This window comes from Nilaparvata lugens, chromosome 1 (genome assembly GCF_014356525.2).
Source record: "Nilaparvata lugens isolate BPH chromosome 1, ASM1435652v1, whole genome shotgun sequence".
Lineage (NCBI taxonomy): Eukaryota > Metazoa > Arthropoda > Insecta > Hemiptera > Delphacidae > Nilaparvata > Nilaparvata lugens.
In genome coordinates, this window is record NC_052504.1 from 7,922,854 (window position 1) to 7,947,730 (window position 24,877).

The following is a 24,877-nucleotide window of genomic DNA, read 5'->3' on the forward strand; positions in this document are numbered from 1 at the left end:
TTATACTGTCCATCACGGTAAATCCTGTCTGTATGTCGTGTCGGCGAGATATCGGTGTGAAAACGGCTAATGGCTTTTGGGGTTGGTGTGTAGAAATTCTAACATCAAAAGCTAATTTTCCTCAAGACATACTGGCAACAGATCAGCCCGAGTTGAAAGCAGAGAGAGGTCGAGAGACAACACTGTTATTTTAGTTATCAATTGCATGCGTCATTGCATGCGTCATTGCATGGAGTCAATTAATTGTGCATTTGGAAGTGCATAAAAATTCCATGCGATGAGGCATGCAATTAATAGTCCATACAACACCTCATTTTTTACCAAGTTACATTGAGATATTAATTGCATGCAATTAATAATCAACTCGACAGCTGATTTATGATAAATTATTCTATAGTCTGATTTTCACGGTAATATTGGCGGATGCTCCTTTTCCTTTTGTATTATCCTTGAAATGCAAAATTACAAAAAACCTCATATATACGTCGATGCGAGATTCAAAAAGGAACATACCTGTCAAATTTCATGAAAATCTATTGCCGTGTTTCACTGTAAATGCGGAACATAAATATCAACATATAAACATAAACATATGAAAAAATAAAGAGAAATGCAAAACCGTCGACTTGAATCTCTTTGAGTCACTTTGCTCGGTCAATAATGTTTGCCAATTTGATAAGTGCATTCCTTGGCAAATGCTTCATGACTGAGCCAGTTATCAGGTTCTATTTCTTTTTATGAGAACGTCTATGAAATCAGGAATCTTTCTCTTCCGAGCGAAGAGAAACATATTTATTTGGAAAAAATAAGAATATAAATAATAATGTTACCCGAATGAATTTCATAAATTTATCCTTTCTCTTTACTTCAAGCTATGATTTAGTCTCTCAGAGACTCTCAAATTTGTTTTTTTTTTTTAATTTGAAAATGCCATCAAATATTTATAAGTTTGCCTCTGAAAAATATATCCCCTGGAAATATCCTATATTCAATAATCACATAGTCATTAAATGTTTAGTGAATTGGATCTGATTCAAAATTACTTTTGATAGTTGTCTACAGTATCCTCAGATAACTGATTATTTACTGCTTGGGTAGCAACAATGCTGTTAAAATGCAGCTAAAACATGAACATGATGTATGTTTATCTTGAATAATGGTGGGGGAAGCCAAAAATTGCTTATTTGAGAAAACGGTTGGAAGTTAAATAACGGACCACATCATTTGGCATCACGCTGCTGTCTCTTGAAGGGACAGAATACTTGGTGGTGCGGTGGTGAGTGTCAATTTATGATTGGAAATGTTAATTCGAATTCTCACTTTTTTATTAGCTATTGTTTTAATAATTCATATGAAATGAATTATAGAATTACTATTTTCTACTTTTTTTGTATGAAATGTGAAAAAGCTTGCATTATTTGATTATTCAAGTTGTAATTCAATTGTTCAAGATCGAAGTTGATATTATAGTTATGTTTTGTATACTATTAGTGTGTTTACAATGAGTGCAATTCACTTGTGAATCCCTACATTCCTAATATTCCTAATTAATTAATTCAGTAGTATCAAGAAGTATTCATCCCAGTTAAGAGAGTAGATACTGCACTTCTTATTTTCACTCATCAATTCTTCCAATAATTGACAGAATAATAACATAAATTACTTTTTTATAGATAAAATTGAATATTAGATATATATTTTGAAACAAGCAGGTTTCCCGTGCTTTACACCGAGGAAGATTTGGTGTTGTAAAATACAATCACCTAGCAAAATTCCCAACAAAAAATATAATAAAGATAGGTCTCGAGCCCGCAACCTCTGATACATGAACCACGCTTGCTACTTTAAGAAAGCTATGGAGTCACTTGGAGATATAACCCTGTTTTTTGTGCTTTTATAGTTACGTAGACTTTGAATCACAAATCGAATAAATTTGTTTCAATAAATAATTTCAAATCAATTGATTAATAGCAATGGAAATAGGCCCATTTAGAATTTTTGTGTGAAATTTCAAGTTAATCAGTTCAGTAGTTTAAATGTGATGATGCGTCATTCGTGTATTTTCCTTTCCGTACATGTCTAAGCCGATTCTCTAATTTATTATATTGTTATATTGTAGATTTATTAAATAATAGATAGGCCTATATTATTATTTCATGGAATATTTTCAGGTCACTGATACCTGTATTTAAAATAATGACTGCCCAGTTGAATATATGTTTGCAGCTTTTATTATTTGATTATTCCCATACTTTCTTCAATATTAGGCGGAGTTAGGACATCCTACCACAGTCATTAGATAGGATTCAGTTCTTCCTACCTCTCAACCACTACCATACAGATTGAATAAAATAAATAGTACAGTACAATTTGCTATATTAAATAAAAATACATTAAATAATATCAAACCACAAAATAGAAACATATTTGAAACAAGAGTCAATCTGTATTCAGACCAGAAATTATTATAACTATTATTAATCGAATCATTGGAATGAATTAGTATGTAAAACGTGTACGAATACAATGATATTTGTTGACCATTATCGCACTGCCGTTAAAAATCAAATAAAAAAAAATTATCATACACTGTCATTGAAAAATTTAATCGATTTTGCACTCCAATTTTGAATACCTAATGAAAATGTTCTTATTTGTTTACATCTAGAATTTCTCATCTACCTAGCAGTCATGTACTGTAATGGACTCACAGCAGCTTGCCTTATAATAGGCAGCATATGTAAGTAAATTACTGAACATTTCTCATTTATTGATTTTTACTTTACTTGTCCTATTACCATAGGTAAGGAAAGTATTCCAAAAAATTGATGTACCACAATTTCTAAATTTCTATACGTTTCAATGTCCCCTGAGTCCAAATAAGTGGTTTTTGGGTATTGGTCTGTATGTGTGTGTGTATATGAGTGTATGTATGTCTGTATAGACGTTATCTCATCTCCCAATCAACGGAATGACTTGAAATTTGAAACTTAAGGTCCTTACACTATAAGGATCCGACACGAAGAACTTCGATCAAATGCAATTCAAGATGGCGACTAAAATGGCGAAAATGATGTCCAAAACAGGGTTAATCGCGATTTTGTCAGAAATTGCTTCAACGATTCTGATCAGATTTATACCTGAGATAGTCATTGATAAGCTCTATCAACAGCCACAAGTCTCATATCTTTAAAAATTTCAGGAGCTCCGCCCCATCTATGCAGAGTTTGAATTCAGATTTCCAATATCAGGCTTCAGATACAGTTTAAAAGAAAAATTTCATGTGGAAACGATTGAGCAAGAGAATCTCTACAATTAATGTCCAGTAACATTCTCATCTAAAATTGAAAATAAGCTCGAAATTCGAGAAAATGTGATTATTCAAATGCAAACTTAATGAGAGAGGTAAATATTGATTCTATCATTTTTTGCTATCACTGGAAGAGATAGCAGAATTGATCTCGTCAGCTGATCAGTTTAAAATTATAGTTATTTCCGAAATTTCCATAACGGCAAAGTTGTGTGAGTACGCCACACCAGATTTTTCATTTTAACTTCTACATTCATAATGAATTGTACCATTCAAACTTCAGACGGGAGTCTGCCGTGACAGGTTGTGCTCAAAACGCTGCGTAATTTATTTCAAGTTTGGTAAGGTTTTTCAAGTTATTTTCCATTTTCAAAAAGTGCATATTGTAGAGTTGGCTGTCATCTTCACCGTGAACTATCTCAAAGTTCTCAGTCACACATGTAAGTCCTAATAATAGTGTTTTCAAATTATTCTAGTCCTGAAAAACAGTGAATAATTTCTACAATTCTGCTGTTGTCTGGCTCTGCACTTACTATCTTATCTTTGACTACGGCGGAGTCTGTGCCTTGGTCCTTTTGCTGTGTTGATTATCAGCGTTCCGTTTTGTTCTATTACAACGAATTGATTTTTGCTGTGCTCCTTTTTATCACCATATCTCTCCCTTCCTCTTTCATTTCTCTTATCAGGAGCTTCCATACTGTCCTGCCTTGATCGCTCTCTTGGCGTTCACTCTTCCTATCATCTTCCTTTGTTAATTTCGGTAGCTTGCCCGCATCTATCAGCTGATTACAACAATTTTCCGTTGAATGACGTATCCTAGCAACAATTCAAAGCGCAGTTTTGAATCATTCTAAAATGAATAGACTCAGATTGACTCGCAGCAGACGAGAAAAAATGTCAGCCGAAAGTAACTTAGAACTAAGTAATTTGAAGAACGAACTCTGTAACGATTTAGTAATAGAGCTCGCTATAGATATCAGAACGTCACTCGCAATTGTTACTGACAAATCTTCAGACGATGCCATAGCCGACGTAATTCCTCATGTTGTTGAGGTTTTGAACAGACTGGATAATTCTATATCTGACAATGCTGATTTGAGAAAAACGCTATCTGAATTATCGGAAGAAAATCTTACAGTCACCAAGCTGTTGGAAGAGGCGAAAAACAGAAGAGATGAAAATTATGCAGATTCTCTGGTCTATGAGGAAGGGGCCGAGGCGGAAATTAGACTATTGAAGTCTCGAATTGATGTTCTGGAGGCTGATAAAAATATGTTAAAAGAAGACCTGCTCAATAAAATTGCCATAATCGACATAATTCAAGCTGAAAATATAAATTTAATAGAGAGAAAGAGTGAAAATCGTAGTAGGAATACTCAGGAGAATGTCTATATCACACCAAAAAATGTAGCTAAGCCTAAACCTGATGGGAGAGATGACTATGCTATTCCAGTCAGTAACAGATTCACATCGCTTTCCACAAACAATGAAGATGAGTACCAAATGGAAACAGAGGTCAACCAATCTGTATCAGGTACCCAACACTGTTCTGCGAAACAGACAAAGACGACTCAGAAACAGAAACACAAAACTACTAGACCAACAATTGGTAGAAGAAGGCTGACAGTACTCTCATCTAGTCAGGGAAGGGAACTTAGCAGATATCTTAGAGATCTAGAGGATGAGTTCGAGATTTTTGTGTATGCAAAGCCCGGAGCCAAAATCAAACACATAGTTAGAGATGGTCTCGATTTTGTTAGAGATTTCAACGAGGAAGACCACATTATTCTATTTGCTGGAGGAAATGATTGTCACCGTAATGACCCTATCAACTGACAACATTACAAGGAATACAATCACTTTTCGAACTAAACTCAAAGGCCCAAATTACAGTGTGCAGTACACCTTACCGTTATGACGATATAGAACTTAATGATAGTGTATTTCATTCCAACTGTATACTGTCCAAGGCGATAAGTGATTATAACGGAGAGCTTAGACTTTGTTACGAAGATGTAAACAATTTTCTCAGAAGATCACACTTTACCAAACATGGCCTTCACCTCAACCGGAAAGGGAAAGGGAAAGTGATTCTTGCAAATCATCTGGTTCATCTTGCTAAGCTGTCTCCGAGAACAGACGACATAATCGGGGCTTCAAAGAATGGAGAGCAGGTGCGAGTGGATGCAGCCCGCGCTCCCACAACACTGGAATCCGCTTCTTTTGTGCTTCTCTTCGATGCACCAAGGAACCTTCCATTCCAATCAGAGCCTAATTCGGGCTGTGTTGCTACGTTTGGCGCGGTGCAGAGGGATGACGGAGACTCTCATAACGTTCCCCGCAGTCCTTCAACATTTCTAGACTCTATGACGGATACTGGTATTGTGCACGATTTAAACTCACTAACCCAGGATCAAGTGGGTGTGGATTAGTTTCAACTAAAGTTGCAAAGCCTCATGTTAGGATTGCTTACCTAAATGTTCAATGTTTGAGTGGCAAATTAAATGTTCTAAATGATTTTCTATTGAATGAGGATATTGATGTCATCGGTGTAAGTGAGCACTGGTTGCATGCTGATGAAATTGAGTTCTGTAAATTGGAGGATTATATTGTAACTAGTAGTTATTGTAGATCATTACATAAGAATGGTGGAGTTGCTATCTTTGTAAGACAGGATCTCAACTCTCAAAGTCGGGAATTATGTTTGGACTTCCCATGCATTGAACGTGAATTTGAGTACACCTGTACCGTTATTAAAGCCAAAAAACTTATTATTGTATCTTTGTACAGATCACCTTGTGGAGATCCAAAACTATTTCTAGATAAATTGGAGGAACTTCTTATATACATGTCAAGAAGTTGCTATAATGGCTATACTCTTGTATTTGGAGGTGACTTAAATTCTGCTTTTGATATAAATCAAGAAACTTGTCATTTATATAATTAAAGAAATTTATTGAGACAATTCAATCTTAGACTTTTTAATACTCTGCCTACAAGAAATCAAGCATGTCATGATAACGTTTTTTCAAATACTCAACCTGATACGACAATTTCAAGTGTCATGGAATTCCCATATTCAGATCATGACTGTGTGATGATATGTGTACCAGATTGTTCTATTAAGGCCAGTATTAACAAATTTGTTACAATTATTTCAAGACCTGTCACTATCGATAAAATGTTACAATTTAACCAGGCTATGACTTTGGTAGACTGGAAGGCTGTCTTGGATAAGCCAGATGCCAGCGTCATGTTCGAATCCTTTCTAAATGTAGTTTTGTATTATTTCAATCTGACTATTCCCAAAATGACCTGCAGGAAAAATAAATCCTTAGTTAAGAATATAAAGAGAACCAAACATAAGGCTGACTGGTATACACCTGAGCTTGGAAGGATGAAGATTTTATTGACTATCTCTCATGAAAACTTTAAAAAAGTAAATACCGAACATGCTAAAACTGTATATCAAAGATGTAGAGCACTTTACAAAAAATCATTAGATGAGGCCAAGAGAGAGTCTATTGTTTCAATTATAGAGTCCTCGAATAACAGTTGCAGGAAAGCATGGCAAATAATCAAAACGATATCTTCAAGTAATAGTGTTCAAGATTTCACTACTCCAATGCCAAATATCTTGAATGAATATTTCATACAGTCGGTTGATGATGTTCATGAAAAGATAGTGAAGCCATCCATATCAGCCATCGAAATGCTAAATGGAAGTGTTGATAAAGAGCATAATGCCACTTTTAGTTTTCATGAGGTCAGTCAAGAAGTTATCTCTAGAGTGGTTCATAATCTAAAGCCATCTAAAAGCGAGGATTTCTATGGCCTATCCAGTTGCCTTCTTAAAAGTATTGCAGGTGCAGTGGTACCAGCACTGACTCGATGTATAAACATCTGCATTTCAAAAGGTATTTTTCCTAATGTGTTAAAAGTGTCCAAGGTCGTTCCGGTTTATAAGAAAGGTTCTAAAGAAGAACCGTCTAGCTTCAGACCTATTCAGATAGTGCCTGTGTTTTCAAAAGTGCTAGAGATTGTCATGTACATACAGGTATACGAATATTTGATAAATATTAGAGTGTTATCAGAACATCAATTTGGTTTTGTGAAGGGAAGATCTACCACTGACGCCTTTGATTCCCTGATAAAATTTGTGATTGAATCATTTGAGAGTAAGTGTTTTGCTCAGGCCGCATTCTGTGACCTGAGCAAAGCATTTGACTGCGTGGAACACAATATCCTGCTGGATAAATTGGCATTTTATGGAATCACTGGGAAGAGTCTCAGTCTCTTTAGGTCCTACCTTAGTGAACGCAAACAGGTTGTATGTGTGGGCAATAATAAATCAGATCTTGCCAGAGTGAAGTATGGTGTCCCCCAAGGATCAATTTTGGGACCTCTCTTATTTGTGATTATGATTAATGATCTCCCTCTCTCACTCAATAGTAAGACTGTGTTGTACGCTGATGATACCACTTTTCTTCATTCTCACTCAGATGCACACACACTAAAGAATATGACAGCTAATACGTTAATAGAAGCTTCCAAATGGTTCAGAGCGAATGGCTTCAAATTAAATGAAGACAAAACTCAGTTTCTGACATTTAGCCAGAGAGATCACACACTAAACAACAGCAATAGTATCAAATTCCTTGGATTAATGTTTGACCCCAAGTTGACTTGGGAACCCCACATAAATTTCATTACTGGTAGGCTAGCTAGAGTTATTTATTTACTGAGACAATTGAAAACTTTAGTTCCAGAACAATATCTCAGGAACTCATACTTTGCCTTTTTTCAAAGCATAATTGCCTATGGTATCTTAATATATGGGAATAGCAGCCACATGAACAAAGTATTATTATTGCAAAAAAAAGCAGTCAGAGTTTTGTCAGGTGCAGACTATCTGAGCCACTGTCGACCTCTTTTTAAGAAACTTAAACTATTGACAGTCATAAATTTGTATATCTACAATGTAACTATTTATACAATGAAAAACTTACCTAATTTGAAGACAAGATGCAAAATTCATGCTCATGATACAAGATATAAACATCAAATTGACATACCATATCAACGTCTCTCCACAAGCATGAAGCATTATGACAGCATAGGACTAAGAATCTATAATAAGTTACCTACAGAGATCAAATGTTGTGCTAACATTGTTCATTTCAAGAAATTACTATTTAATTGGCTTGTTGGAAGACCGTTTTATTGTTTGAACGAATTTTTTGATAGTACCTGAATGAATGTATTTTGTGTTCTATATTTTGTTTACTGTGTGACTTTGTCAATTACCAATATTGATTATGACAATAAAATTTATTTATTTACTTATTATTTATTTATTTATTCAACATCCAAAAATCTGGTGTGGCGCACTCACACAACTTTCCTTGCCGTCATGAAAATTTATCACCTGACGCTAGTGTTCCCGCGCATCTCAAGTCTACTATTCAAAGATTTGAGCCAGCTGGTTATTTGGCAATAACGCTGGAGACACACGAGGTCTGCTATCTCTTAATAGTGAATCATTTAATAGAATCAACAGTTGCCAACAGTTTGCAATCGGATAATCACATTTTCTCGAATTTCAAGCTTATTTTTAATTTTAGGTGAAAATGTTACTGAACATTAATTGTAGAGATTCTCATGCTTAATGTTTTCCACTCAAAATTTTTTGTTTAAATTGTATCTGAAGCCTGATAATTGGGAATCTGAAATCAAACTTTGCATAGACGGGGCGGAGCTCCTGAAATATTTACATATATCGGACTTGTGGCAGTTGATACGAGCTTAACTATGACTATTTTAGGTATGAATTTGATAAGAATCGTTGGAGCCATTTTCGAGAAAATTACAAAAAACCCTGTTTTCGACAACATTTTCGCCATTTTAGCCGCCATCTTGAATTGCATTTGATCGAAATTATTCGTGTCGGATCCTTATAGAGGAAGGACCTTAAGTTCCAAATTTCAAGTCATTCCGTTAATTGGGAGATGAGATATCATGTACACAGACGCACATACACTCATACACACACACACACACACACACATACATACCAATACCCAAAAATCACTTTTTTGGACTCAGGGGACCTTGAAAGGTATAGAAATTTACAAATTGGGGACCTTAATTTTCTTCGAAAAGCAATACTATCCTTACCTATGGTATTAGGACAAGGAAAGTAAAAAAGTATTCTTGTCAACAATTTCTGACTACTGATTACAACCCAGAGAACCGTACTATTATTATTATTATTTATTTTATTGCAATTACTCTTTGACCGAGCGTGTAGTCAGGTCTACGTTTTAACTCGACAGGATTTGCTCTCGTCCATATGCATGTATTTATCTATGTTATGTACTATATTTCGCATAATAATTATTGAATTTCTATAGTATCCAATCAAATTATTAATCAGCATATTATATATTTATATTCTCCTATCCTATAATATATCATGACAATCGAATCAACATAGATTGATAGGCCCATATAATTCAAATTATACTCTTTATACTGTACAATGGTTGTGTTTGGTGTTCTGTTGGCACCTTCTATAAAAAGTGTTCATATTTTATAGTAGTGAATGAATTGAAGCAATAGGCAACATCATAGGTGGAAAAAGTCTGTAAAAATTGAATGAACCTAAGTGGTTGTATAATGAATTATGAAGATTCTTTTTAAGTCGAATATTTTATTTGTTTCTCAGTGAAGCATCAGGTGTGTTACGATGAATTGGGCTGTTTTTCAACACGACCCCCGTGGAGGTCAATAATAGATAGAGAACGGAGGTTCATCCCTCCACCACAGTCTCCAGGGAAGGTTGGTGTCACTGTCACCTTCTTCGCCAGGTAATTCAATGATTATTTCATTCCTTGAAATTTATAAGTTGACTTGTATCATTTTTACCAATATCTATTAGATTCAATCCCACCTTTTAAAGCTTATGAGTTGACTTGTATCATTTATATCAAACATGAATGATATTTTTCTGAAATGTATCCATTTTACCATGAGAATAACTCTAAAACCATACCACATAGACTGAAATCCTTTATACCAAGAAAGAGAAAATTTTTCTGAATAACCACATCTAGAAAAGTCAAAAGTCGACATTTGTGACTTAACCACTTTTTACTTATCAGTACAGAGTTGTGAATTCACTATTGACATTGATCTGACAAATAGGCCTATGAATAATGTTAGAAGCTGAAAAATTAAAATTTTGAGTGGAATATGGAATCATGGTTAATATATTTTTTCTCTATCTGTAACTGGTATTAAAACTCATTGTAAAATATCTTATTCATTTGGGTAGGGTTATACCCATAATCTATTCACGCTCACTGCGGTCGCGCGGCGACGGATTGGCTGGTGAAACAGTAGCAGCATTCTTGGCTTCATTGTTCTCAAGGTCTCAGCTTATGAGAGGTTTTATAGATGGAATATCTAATTTCTAATATTATTATTCACAGAAATTTGGGTCTACAATTGAAAATGGTCATCTGGTGAATCTTAGAGGAAGTATCTATTTCAATGACAAAGATTTTGATGCGGGCCGTAACAAGACGTTTTTCATCATACATGGATTCCTTGATGAAAGGAAAGAAGATTGGTTGAGAACTATGAAGGACGAACTCCTTAAAAAGGTAGCGAACGTATAAATAATTCATCCTATCATAATCAAGTAGTATATTGTAACTGTATCTATCTATCTATCTATCTATCTATCTATCTATCTATATATATATATATATAGATATATATATATATTATATATATATATATATAAACAGGATACACACGACACGGATAACATTTAAACGAGAATTTTCGGGGAGCTGGGCCCCCTTTGTCAATCAACCAGGAAGTGAAGTGGTGAGATTTTCACTTCCTGGTTGATTGACAAAGGGGGCCCAGCTCCCCGAAAATTCTCGTTTAGATGTAAGTTTTCAAGTGTTTTTAATCTATCCGTGTCGTGTGTATCCTGTCTATATTTATATTATAAAACTTTAAAGTGCTTTCTGTTAAGTGCAATAATATATAAAAAAAGCGAAATGGCACTCACTCACTGACTGACTGACTCACTCACTCACTCGCAGAAAACTAATAATCTACCGGACCAAAATCATTCAAATTTGGTAGGTATGTTCAGTTGGCCCTTTAGAGGCGCACTAAGAAATCTTTCGGCAATATTCTAACTCTAAGTGTGGTTTTTAAGGGTTTAAAGTTCGTCTTTTAGCATGTATATTCTTCTTATTCTCTCAATTATAATTGAAAAATGTCCATAGAACCATGTTAATATAGAACTATAATCTAGAGAGAGTACCTCTTCGAAACTACAGTAACTATATTACTATTATTGGGTAATATAGTTACTGTATTCGAAACAGTTGTTAACTGGTAACTAAATTAATAATTTTGTCAGGTTGGCATTAAGTTGAGTTGACTTTGTTAGGTTGGTACCAAGTTGAAGATTGAAGTGCATTTATCGCGGAAAAATTGATTGGGCACTGCTACTTCAATCAGAGCTATTCCTGGGAATATTATATTACTAGCCGTCAGGCTCGCTTCGCTCGCCATATCCGTTTAGCCAGACGTTTAGTCTGGACCCCCGACAGGATCGTCCTAACATATGATAAAAATGCTCAAATGAAAATGCTCGCTTCGCTCGCCTGCTGGTCTCATTCTTGGACGATCCAGTCGGGGGTCCAGGGGGCAGAGCCCCCTGGCTAGACGGATATGGCGAGCGAAGCGAGCCTGACTGCTAGTAATATTGTAAAGGAAGGAATTGGCTCATACATGTACGGGATACGAAATTCTGACGGAACTATAGAAACGATTGACGCATCATCATCATCACTTATGCACTAATGAACCGATTAACTTGTATTGCAATTTCCATCAAGATTATGAATTTACCATGGATGGTTATAAGCCTATTTACATGCTTATAAATCAATCAATTTTAATTCTATAAATGAAACAAATTTATTCAATTTGTGATTTAAAGTTTACATAACGATAAAAGTCCATCCAAAAAGAGATGTCTCCAATTGAAAAATCAAAACTACAATTCCATGAAAATTCCAAATACAGTATTTGAACTTTATATTGGAGTTTATAGGGGATAATAAGTAAAATCACTCGCCTTTACTTATTAAAGCATATTTTCCTGTTTACCAACTTCGATAATATGATCTCTTTCAAGTTGTTTATATTCCCAATATAGTTTTGGAACTTGGAACAGTAAATGGTAGATAATAGTAAGTGAAGATAGAAGATAATTGTGTCAGGCGTCTAAGTGTCTGCTATTATTATATTGTATTATTTTACTGTTTACTAATTGTATTGTCGGTCTTTGTATAAGCTATTGTAGAAAATGACGTTGTTTGTAACATTCTTATGTTCCTTGACAATAAAAGATTGATTGATTGAAAGAAGATAGTTAACGTAACCTGACAGTTAAACTTCTGACACATTTCCAGTAAACTTTTGAAATATGTCATGATATTGTAATATTTCATGTTTCATTGACAAAAAATGATAAAGTTCTCATATCTATTTGTAAAAATATGATCAAATTGTCATAACAATGGATTACATATTTAAAATAATATATTTTAACATATTTAAAATAACATAATATTTTTAAAATTGTCTCATTGACAGTCAATAAATCTGACGAAAATATCGACAAATCATGTTAAAATTTGGTACAGAAGATCAGCCACGGTCTGGAAATTTTGTCTTGAGAGGACTTTAATATTACGCCCGACATAGTCACTTTCACAACATTTTCCAAGAATTTTTTCTGTGCTTTTAAGATTTTCCAAGAACTCATTGAGAGAAAATGTTCAAATTTGGTATGAAACTTCAGCTAAAGTGAAACTTTGTTTTTTTAGAGAACACTTTTATTACGCCAAAGACACGCCCCAAAATTAGCGGGTTTTCAGCGTTTTCCAGTATTTTTCTGAGTTTTGTCATCTCTTTCGAAAATCAATCAACAAAAAGTTCTAGTCATCAAGAGTAGAAATAAAAAAAGTTGAAATTGCAGTCCCAATTTTCCCTGCCTTATGTTGGCATAATATAATCATACATGATTGAGATAATGCAATTTACTTGATTGTAAACACTGTGTATTTATATTATATTTAATGAGCATTTTTTCTGCTTGAGCTCTGGGATTGTGCTTGAGTAATGAGATGAATGATAATGAGAGATGAACGGACCGACAGTTTTAGGTGGGTTCCGAACAACCGGGAAGCGATTTCACAACTCATGAATCGTATTCCGAGGAGTTGGCTCAAGCGGTCACCCTTCCATAGGGAGTAGCGGCGCATGATTCTTAACTTATCTTAGCGATAGTTAATTACCTTATGTTTCTTAATGATAGGAAAAAACTAATTCAATTCATTTATTTTTCTTCTGTACAAACATCTAATCAATCTTCTACTCCTGCTGTGAATGTGATATCTATAAACATTGAACTGCTTACAAAAAAATGCATCGCCCTAATACAATATTTGCCTCAAATGTGACAATTCAACTGACTGTCTTATTTTAATTCTTGTTTCTAGGAAGATGCGAATGTTTTTATTGTGGATTGGGGAAGAGGTTTAATCGATCTACCCAATTATTGGCAAGCAGTATCGAACACACGAATTGCAGGAGCTGAGTTAGCCAGGTGTGTAAACCAATTATCCTACGTTTTGTTCATTTTTCGAGCTTTATTTGAATTTGAAAATCTCAAAAGAGTTGTTATTGAACTGAGTGCAGCTGCAATGTAGAAGTGAAAAACTGAAAAATAAGTAGTATAATAATATGTGGTTCGATTAGATTTCACATTGCATAATAAGTTATATGTGGCTCCAATCCAGGAAACAAGGAAATGTTTCGAAGACAATTTTCAACCTCGCAGCTCTGTTTGGGATTCTTAGGTGAAGCATATGAAAAGTCTTCAACCCTACCTCCTACCATGGTTCAGAGGGTGTTGGGGTTAAAAATTACCATTTTTGGAGTTATCCCATATATCTAGAGAAAATGTGGCTTTTCAATGTTGTGTTCACTAACTGCTTACTATTAACTCAATTTTTTGTTAATAAAAAGAACGACTTCTGCTAGAAGAAAATTGACTGCTATTCGTTCTTTTTAATAACAAAAAGTAGAAAATATGGTTCTAATTAATCAAGTATGTACGGTATATAAGTAATAAATTAAACACGTATTTTTCCAATCGACTTCAATAGAAACGAAATTGAAGCTTCTAAACTCTCTATACAAGTTTAGTGATATTCTCAATAGTTTACGAGATATCAGCCGCTCTTGAAAGTTTAACTTTTTTAAAAGACAGATTTTCCTCTAGCTTTTTCTCTTTTAGGAATTATAACTCTAACAATGCTATTTATATGTTCATAGCCATTTTTCCCCTTGAGAATGGCTATGAATTGTAGAAAAATATTGTTATGAGTGAATAAAATACCAGTACACGGTACCCTCAGAAGGGTGCCTGAGATTTTCCATTTCATTCTATACTTGGTATTTTCTACACTGTATTCCTCCTAATAGCATCATCGCTCATCTGTAAGAATCAATTTATTCATTTATTTATCATTTACAATCAACTTAAGGACAAAGAAACATGGAATGAAAAAGACTAAGAAATTGCAAAAAAAAACAGAGATTTATTGATACTTAGAAAAACCGGTTTCGGTTATTACACCATTGTAAATCTCTGATAAACTGATAGAGTTTATCAGAGATTGACAATCAATGGTGTAATAACCGAAACCGGTCTTTCTAAGTATCAATGAATCTGTGGTTTTTTGACAATTTCTTAGTCCTTTTCATTCAATATGAATAATTACCACAATATCAACTTCTCAACTACACAAAAAGATAAAGAAACATACTAAAGTCCAAAACTTCTTTTCATCCCAATTTCATAAAATAAATTGTCCAAATAAAGGTTATGTGCGAATTTCCAATTCTTCACTAATTTCCACATTGAAACAAAACACAAACACTTGAAACAATTAATTTTGAATTTAGAAAGATTAAGATCCAATTCAATAATGATTTGTAATTATATCAACAAATAAATAAATAAATAACAAAATTCCTTCTACTTGGTACTCAAATCTGTAAAATAAATATTAATTTGTAATTTTTTTTAAATAATAATATTAATTAAAATAGTAATATTTTAAAATAATGCCACAACTAAATTATTGCATCAAACGAATAGCGACTCAACTCGATTGCCGCTTTAAAAGATACGTGTCCCAATAAGAGGATCACTAGATAAGTGACACAACTCAATTGTTGCTTCAATAGATGAGTGACACATCCTTATATGCTTATACATTAGTCTATACTATTCTTTGACCTTGTATTTTAGTTGTGCCACTTATAATAATTGAAGTGAAAATTGAGTTATGTTGATTTCGTTCGACTTATTATTTTAATTTGTGACACTCACCTTTCAAAGCGGCAAATGAGTTGTGACAATATGCTTACAGATGAGCGACATGTCTTCTAAGCTCAGGCTAACAGCAAGAGTAGTCTAAACAAACTTTCCAACAGGGCTTATGTTATGGTACTATTATATAGTTTATAAAACCATTGCTCTTATTAATGAATATGAGTTGGCAATAATAATTATAGATTTTTTCTCAGGTTCATTGAATCTTAAATATTCCAATTTCAGATTCATCAAGCTTCTAAATAAAAAATACAACCTTCAGGCAGGCAACATTCATCTGATTGGTCACAGTCTCGGAGCACATGTTGCCTCTTAAGCAGCCAAGGAGAGTATGAAAGGAAGAATTGGGCGAATTACAGGTGAAAACTGAATCATTCAAACTGAACTTTGAAATTCAAAATCATGCAACAAAGGAAATTACCATAATGTGATGAGCAGGAATGCTTCTTCTTCTTCTTCTTCTTTGCCTCTCCCCAGAAAGAGTTGGGGTAGCCTCAGTCCATTTCTTCCTTGATTCCCCATCAATCGTCATTTTCTTAATCTCTGGAACAGTCTTTCCTCTTCTTCCTCCTATCTTCTTAATCCGATCCTCATATGAATACCATGGACGTCCCACTGCTCTCTTCCTTGCATTCTCACATTCACTAATAATTGTTTTGCACTCATCCCCCATTCGCTGTACATGTCCATACCAGCTCAATTGCCTCATTTCTATCCTTCCACTGACATCTCTCATGCCCACTTCTTCCCTTCTAGGGGGAATGCAACCGAGAAACTTCAAGACTAACTGATATTGGTAGAAGAAAATTTAAAATTTTCACTCTCCTCGCCCAACAAGCTACTACTAAAGTAACCAATAAAATAACCAAATAACTTAACTGGTTGTATAGTTACTGTAGGCTACCCAATAAGAAAGAGGATATAAGATACTTTCAGTTACTATTTGATACTCTTCTGTTCTTTGCTGGGTCTACCACCACTGAATACAGCAGTCATCTATAATCTCTAGTATTATCTCTACTAGGCTATAGTAGTTTTCTCTGCAACTACCTAAACTTGAAAAAATTGAGATGGGCCTATGAAGAGTAAGCTATTTTTCAAATATTATTGGTATATCTTTAAAGCTGCGTACAAACTTACGCGCTGCTCCGCAAACGAACGTTACGCGAGCAGTTCGGAAGATGATCGCAGGTCTCGCAAGAACAGAACGCGAACAGAGCGTGAGCTCTGCTTGAACACAGTTTACACAGTTTTTGAATATTCAAGTGGAATAAATTGAAATGAAAATTTGTACATTTTCATTGCAGGTTTGGACCCTGCACAGCCTGGCTTCGAAGGCACGCCTGTAGAAGTACGATTGGATAAAACAGATGCACGATTTGTGGACGTTTACCATACCAACACGCGACCATTTATCCCATTAGCAGGATTTGGAATGATCAATCCTGTCGGTGAGTGAAATTGTGTGTTATGCTATTTACATAACTATTCGCTATTCGCTATGAGTACGTAGGTGGAGGGTAGGCTCTAAGAGTATAAACACCGTTTAGCAAATGACTGTCACGGTTTTGATTAGCTAGCTCGAGGACGTGGTACAAATCCGCTATCAAGATTCCAAACTAACTCTACAATCCTATCTTAATGCATTGAAAATTTGGAATTTATCACTTCCTCTATTGATTGGAAACATATTTTGAACTTACGATGAGTTCGGTATAACATTTTGAAGGGATTTTGATAATACTTTGATATGGACCAATAAAGATATTTTTTAAAACACTAATAAATCTCAAAACATGTTTTTTTTTGCCTCGAGAACACCATTCAGCGGTTCTATCTGAATTTGAAAGATAAATATCTTTTTCGCCACACTGCACAGAAAGCAGCGGTTTTCCAGTCCCTACTTAGATCTGAAAGAACTTGTTTGCAGACGACTCTCGTCTGACGTCGGAAAAGGCTTTCTTTCCGGCCAGGACCGGAAAACGTACTCTTTCTAGCCGCTAAAATGGAAGTCCGTAGTTAATAAGTCATCCGCTAGATCGGGCGAGTGTCCACTTTTTCATCAAAGTCGCCATGATTTCAGTTCCAATTTCGAATCAAACTAATTCAGCATTCGCTTCGCAACCATTTTTATTCAATCATTTATTGTTGATTAGCGCATTCCAAATTTTCAAAAATGCTTGAAGATGACGACGCCCGTGATATTCCAAGTGAAATTTAAAAAGAATCTGAAATCCTGACTGCAAATCATCTACCACTAAAATCAAGAGATAGGTATGATAACAAGTATTCTTTATTTTGTATTCTTTATTTATTTTGTCAGCAATACCTGTAGTGTGGCGAAAAATATCGTTCGCACCACGGGTAAAAATGTTTTTCCGGCTCTCAATCTTTTCTAGTACTCGGCCTACGGCCTCGGACTTGAAAACCGATTTCGAGCCGGAAAAATCTCATTTTCTGCTCTAGGTGCGAAATATACTATTGTCTGTCTGTCTCTATAATGGTTGAAAGAAAATGCTTGTTTGAATTTTCAATTTGATTCATGGACGCAATCAAAAGTAATCATATAAATAAACCTATCATACAATGTCTCAAACCTCTATTCATCACTAGAAACATGCTACGTTCTTTCAAATTGCGGGACGAGTTGAGGTTTCCTGACGGTTTATCTTGTTCCTTTATTGAAAAATGTAATTTTTGTTCATAGGTCATGTTGATGTCTATTACAATGGTGGTCATGATCAGCCCGGATGTGGTCTTATAAATGTTGGACCCATTCATGATATAAGGGATCTTCCAAACCATGGTAAGTCTTGAAATATTGAAGATATTTCAAACTCGTACATAAATTTTAGCTTAGCCTATGATCTCTGTATTAATTCATATCGTTATATATTTTCAATCTCGATGTTCAATGATATTATCTTGTTAGGCTATAAAATAGCCTATTTTTCTAATAGAACAGCCTAATTTCTTGTTTAGGCATCTTCCATACATGTGGGCAGATGGAAATAACTGAGATATTGCAATTATTCAAATGCTAATGATTCAATTATTATTAAACGAGAATCCAAATTAAATTCTGTAATTCACCCCGAAGACTTCTGCTACTGCAAATATTGACAACAGGGTAAACAGCTAGATGGATCGAATTTCCATTCATCGAAATTCACCCCGAAGACTTCTGCTACTGCGAATTTTGACAACAGGGTAAACAGCTAGATGGATCGAATTTCCATTCATCGAAATTCATCCCGAAGACTTCTGCTACTGCGAATTTTGACAACAGGGTAAACAGCTAGATGGATCGAATTTCCATTCATCGAAATTCATCCGAAGACTTCTGCTACTGCAAATATTGACAACAGGGTAAACAGCTAGATGGATCGAATTCCCATTCATCGAAATTCACCCCGAAGACTTCTGCTACTGCAAATATTGACAACAGGGTAAACAGCTAGATGGATCGAATTCCCATTCATCGAAATTCACCCCGAAGACTTCTGCTACTGCAAATATTGACAACAGGGTAAACAGCTAGATGGATCGAATTCCCATTCATCGAAATTCACCCCGAAGACTTCTGCTACTGCAAATATTGACAACAGGGTAAACAGCTAGATGGATCGAATTCCATTCATCGAAATTCACCCCGAAGACTTCTGCTACTGCAAATATGACAACAGGGTAAACAGCTAGATGGATCGAATTTCCATTCATCGAAATTCATCCCGAAGACTTCTGCTACTGCGAATTTTGACAACAGGGTAAACAGCTAGATGGATCGAATTTCCATTCATCGAAATTCATCCCGAAGACTTCTGCTACTGCGAATTTTGACAACAGGGTAAACAGCTAGATGGATCAAATTCCCATCTATCTGTTTACCCTGTTGTCAATATTTGCAGTAGCAGAAGTCTTTGGGGAAATACGATCCATCTAGCTGTTCACCCTGTTGTCAATATTTGCAGTAGCAGAAGTCTTTGGGGAAATACGATCCATCTAGCTGTTCACCCTGTTGTCAATATTTGCAGTAGCAGAAGTCTTTGGGGAAATACGATCCATCTAGCTGTTCACCCTGTTGTCAATATTTGCAGTAGCAGAAGTCTTCGGGGTGGATTACAGCATTTAATTTGGATTTTCGTCTAATAATAATAATTTATTACTTCCATACATGTTTGTAGTGAAGTAGCCAGTCGTGGACTGAAGAGTTAGTGGGTTTACCCCTTTATGTTTAGCAATATAATTTGATCATCCAGCTGATTTGTATACAGTTATTTAAATCAATTAGCCAGCATGCCGTAATTTTATGATTGAGAATACGGCAATCATGTATGCGCAGTTCACTTCCCTCTACCTCCGCCCGCCACCACTCCGCACAAAATAGAGATCAAGTCCCAGTCCGCGACTGTAAGTATGGTTTTTCGCAAACCTCAACAGTGGCGACTCCAATAGCTGCGAGAATTTATAATACAGTATTTTCAAAAAGGGAAAAATTTAAGATAGGCTGTACATATTGAAGTGTTGGGCATCCTGCTCATGACGTCAGAAAAGCGATGGAGTGAAGTCTTTGTATTAAGCCACTCGGGCGGTCTAGTTTTGTAAAGTCTTTTTTGTGAGTTAAAAGTAATAAGTCAATAAAGAATCAAGTGTATAACGGTCTTTAATTAACGAGTACTCCAAATAATCATATTAAAGTATAAACATAATACATATGTGCTTACTTGCTGCGCTTGGTTCTAACTCTTGCTTTAAAGACTTTAAAAATATTTTCAATAAGGAATTTACAACTTTAATGATTTGGTATCGGAGACTGTTACAGATAATTCAGATAGGCTATTCCTGAGATTTTTTTTCTGAGATGAGGATGGGCTCCTGTAGCACATTTTTGGTATATAATAGTGAGGCAGCCATTTTTAGCATAGCTCATGCTACTGCTATTGTTATGGCACGATTCCGTTCTATCAAACTATTTTTGCATAAACTTTAGGTGTTTATCTCCATCATAAAACTGAATACAGCTCCAAACCAAATCCAAATTCAAGTTATTTGCCATAAAATTACAATCAAGTCGACAACATTCAGTGAATTTAGGATGATCAAGAATCAAAATTGTATCGTTATGAAACTGAATATACAAGATATAATATCTTTATATCATAATTATGATGTCCTTAGTATGTCTAATAGAATATTATAGATATTGGATCGTTATCATGCAAAAATAAAGAATTTTTTCTAGTATGAAAAGTATAAAGAGAGCTCTAGTGATGTCTATAATAATTGAACAGTTCAAGTAGCCCTTTATAATATACGTTATTAATACTATATTTCATAAAAATACATGCAGTAACGAGCAGCTACAACAGTTCAGGATGATCATATCCTGATATAATGTCTTAATATCATATAATAATCTCCACTTATGTTTAATAGAATATTGGATTGTTATTATACAAAAATAAAGATAATTTGTTTTTTAACAGCGCTTTTGACTTGTTCACACTTACGTGCTCATGAGTACTTCACAGCATCAATCAATAGTGGAGGTTGTGAAGTCTGGGCTCGTAAAGTCAATATGCCAATTGGAAATTCTATCATGTAAGTAGCCCTCTGTACGAAATTATTGCACTTATTCAGGCTCCAATAAGTCAACTCACTTTTGTCTGCAGATCATTTTTCCAGACGTCAATATTACCGTGGACCACCCATTGCTAGGGCTTTCAACAAAACTTTCGTAAATAGTGTTTAGAATTTGAAGACATATAATAATTATCATATAGTACTATGATGTTGTAGTATATAGTTTGTTGTAGTCCCAAGGTTTGATCAAGTTAGCTTGTTTTGACGATTCATTAAAAGTTTTTCCTATTATTTTCTATTCTGTCCAGTAACAATATTTATCAGCATTAAAAAGTGTAGCTATTATTATGAAAAAATAGGCTCACTGTCATCTGAAGATCATATAAAAAGACATTCATCACATGTACACAAGCCAAAGCAGGCATAGGAAAAATGAGGAGGAGGGAAAATTGACATTAGAGGAAGAGGACCACTCCTGGGTCATTCAACCTAATGTTGTTACTCATTCAACTGGAATTTAAAAAAATCTAACCTGGAATTTGGGCCGCAAGATTTCACCTTTGACTATTGTTGGCAACTACTGAATATTTCAGATTGAATTCTCAATACCTACCCGCTAAACGATGGAAATGCGATAGTAACGCAGCCTAGTAGCGAAAATTAGAACTACTTGAACTATACCAAAGTAGAAATTGGCCGGAGTACATTTCTTGGCACATAACGGAAAAGATCCGATAATTTCAAACTCATGAAAAATAGCTCAATCTATTGTTGATCAGTTCGTCAAGATTCTAAAAATATAACTTAAAACCAGGGCTTACGGAATGAAATCTTGAAAAATATTAATTCCATTATAAAAATTATTAGAATATACTGTATTGAGAGTATCTAACTTTGTTATTCAATCCACGGTATTTAGATGAAAAAATTCTTCTTCTATATACCGTGATTCAATCTATACTTACGAAGACGTAGGCTGTTTCACCTAAGATAAATACAGTTCGGAATAACACTGTGATATTTACTCTGGAGTCTAGACACATAAAAGTCGTTTGATTTCTCAATTTTCTCTAAAGTTCATTACCAAGTTAAGATAATTTTTGAAACATATTATTTGAAATTCGGTGAATTCGAATGAATTCAAGAGATTCATTTCAGGATAAATTCTACATGATATTGTTGATGAAACGTTATGAAAAAGTTATTCTATTTTCTAAAAAGATGTGACTAGGAAAATTCCTTCTCCTGAAAAAATGTTTTCATTTTGATAACATGTTAGTATTCAAACCAAGAAACTCTAAGAAAGATTACCAGTAAAAGTTTTTAGCATGTTGTACAGCCTTTACAATTGAATATCTCATTACCGTTAGCTTTTCTTATCAATCAACTTTTGAAAATGTTTAGTATTACAACCTGATCGTACAGAGAGTATTACCAGAATCAGCATTGATATGTTTGTTTTCCAGGTCTTCCATGTTTGGTAGACTCCCAGTTCACTCTTCGGTTAAGGTATGTTCCCTGGAAACGTGCACTATAGCTGGCTACAAAGCTGATCTACCCGGCCTCCCCAGAGAGGGAGTGTTTGCTGCTACCACCCTTGGTGTCCCTCCATATTGTAGTAAGCTACCGTATCTTTCAACTAGCTCAATGAAATAGTAAAATATACTCAAAAATCGAAGTAATTCCATTTTCCAAAGAAAACCCTTCTATCTATCGACAAATATCTCACTTGGAGAGACTCAACCCGCAGAACTCATATTTGGATACAGTACTAATATAGCCTATTATATATTTTCTTCAATGGTTGTGAATTATAGTTGTTCCTATTTAATTATTATATTATTCCTAGTTTGATTGTTCAGATAGTATAATGTGTAGTAGCCTACTAAACTTCAAAAGCGATGAATGATTGTAAATTCAAATGAAAATTCTTCTTTCCCCTTCAAGAGTGAATGAAATAATACTGGAGTCAATGAGAAAATACTCTTTCTCATCAAAATATACTGATATTTCTTTTTTGAACGTCACATGATGTATTTTTACCATAGCCACCTCTAATACAAGGCCCCGGCCTAAGATATTGCAAAGTCGCAGTATAGGCCTAGAATCTAATACATGATTGGTGAAGAAGATCAGCTGGTATTTTTAAAAATCTTTTTCACCAATCATGTATTAGATTCTTGGCCTACACTGCGACGTTGCAACATCGTAGGGCAGGGCCTTGTATTAGAGGTGGCTATGATTTTCACTTCCCTTGCCCAAGCTACTACCATATAGAGACTACCACAAGAGAAGTATTGTTTACAAATTCGATTTACAAATTACAAGATTTCAAATTCCAAGATACGTTTTAAGGTATATTATTTTGAGAAATACATATAACATATAATGGTTTTTGGGCATTGGTCAGAATATGTGTGTGTGTCTGTGTACACGATATCTCTGTTTCTAAGTTGGATTTATCTGGAATTTCAATCACTGGAATTTAATTCTAAATATTGTAATTAGAATAATAATATGAATGATTATTATTGCAGTTTCCGACCATGAGAACATGATTGTGAACAAGAACATTTTCAAGGAGATGAAATATACTAAATCATCTAAGGAGGAAGAGTCAAACATCGAAATACCATCTGAGGTTTCCCAAATGGCAACTATGGACAATGAAAACGATGACATGGATGAACATGCTGATGATTTCATGTCTGAGTCAGGAAGTCAAAACTTTACTGAAGATGATTTGTATGAAATAGTCACAAGAGGACATTGATGCAATCTCTCCACTGTCGCATCTTCAGAAATTGCGCTTTTTATAGAAGGATTCAAGCAGAATACTGGAGAAATGTAATTTTTGACATTGATGATAATTGGATAAAATTTTTCCAATAAAGAAATCACGGAGCGATGTATTTGTTCCTTGTTATATCCTCATCCTGGTGCAATTATTACCATTTGACATATTAAAATTAGTCTGGATGCTGATTTAATTTTTAATTTCATTTTCAATGCTGGGAAGTGTAAGCTCAAGAAATGAATTTCGTGTCAGGCTATATTAGATTCTTATTTTGATAAAAAATCTGTAGGATTTTGAATGAGAGCAGTAAGTGAACCAAACGTTCAATACTTATTTTTTGGATGCATAGTAGTTGAGTAATAAGCCCTGAAAGTTCAAAAAGATGGAAGAAAAACTGTGCTTCCATAGATTTTACACTTTTAAAATTAGATATCTCGAAAACTGAATGAGATATCACAAAGCTCCACTGAACAAAACTTATAGGAAATTTATCTAGCTTCATTTTTGCTCAGTTACTCATGTCCTGAAATGCATTGTTAGTCCAGTCACTATATACATTGGTGCATGCAATTTATATTGTAGTTCTGATATTTTAATATATCATTTGAGTACATAAGAGAAGTCCAGAACCAATTTCTTCATGCAAAATTTCCTTGTGCTAGATACAGGATGGCCCAAAAACCAA

The 24,877-nt window shown here is 34.6% G+C and overlaps 1 protein-coding gene across 1 annotated transcript; it reads left to right on the plus strand.

Annotated features, from left to right (window-relative positions):
- The first annotated feature begins 1,059 nt into the window (after positions 1-1,059).
- On the plus strand, positions 1,060-24,307 carry LOC111060343 (pancreatic triacylglycerol lipase). The gene is made up of 11 exons (XM_022348005.2): positions 1,060-1,276; positions 2,669-2,740; positions 10,038-10,179; positions 10,804-10,977; positions 13,909-14,015; positions 16,038-16,171; positions 17,120-17,263; positions 18,520-18,618; positions 21,299-21,413; positions 22,862-23,013; positions 23,933-24,307. The coding sequence occupies exons 6-11, from the start codon at positions 16,144-16,146 to the stop codon at positions 24,166-24,168; spliced, it is 774 nt and encodes a 257-aa protein (XP_022203697.2). The 5' UTR covers positions 1,060-1,276; positions 2,669-2,740; positions 10,038-10,179; positions 10,804-10,977; positions 13,909-14,015; positions 16,038-16,143; the 3' UTR covers positions 24,169-24,307.
- The last annotated feature ends 570 nt before the right edge of the window (positions 24,308-24,877 follow it).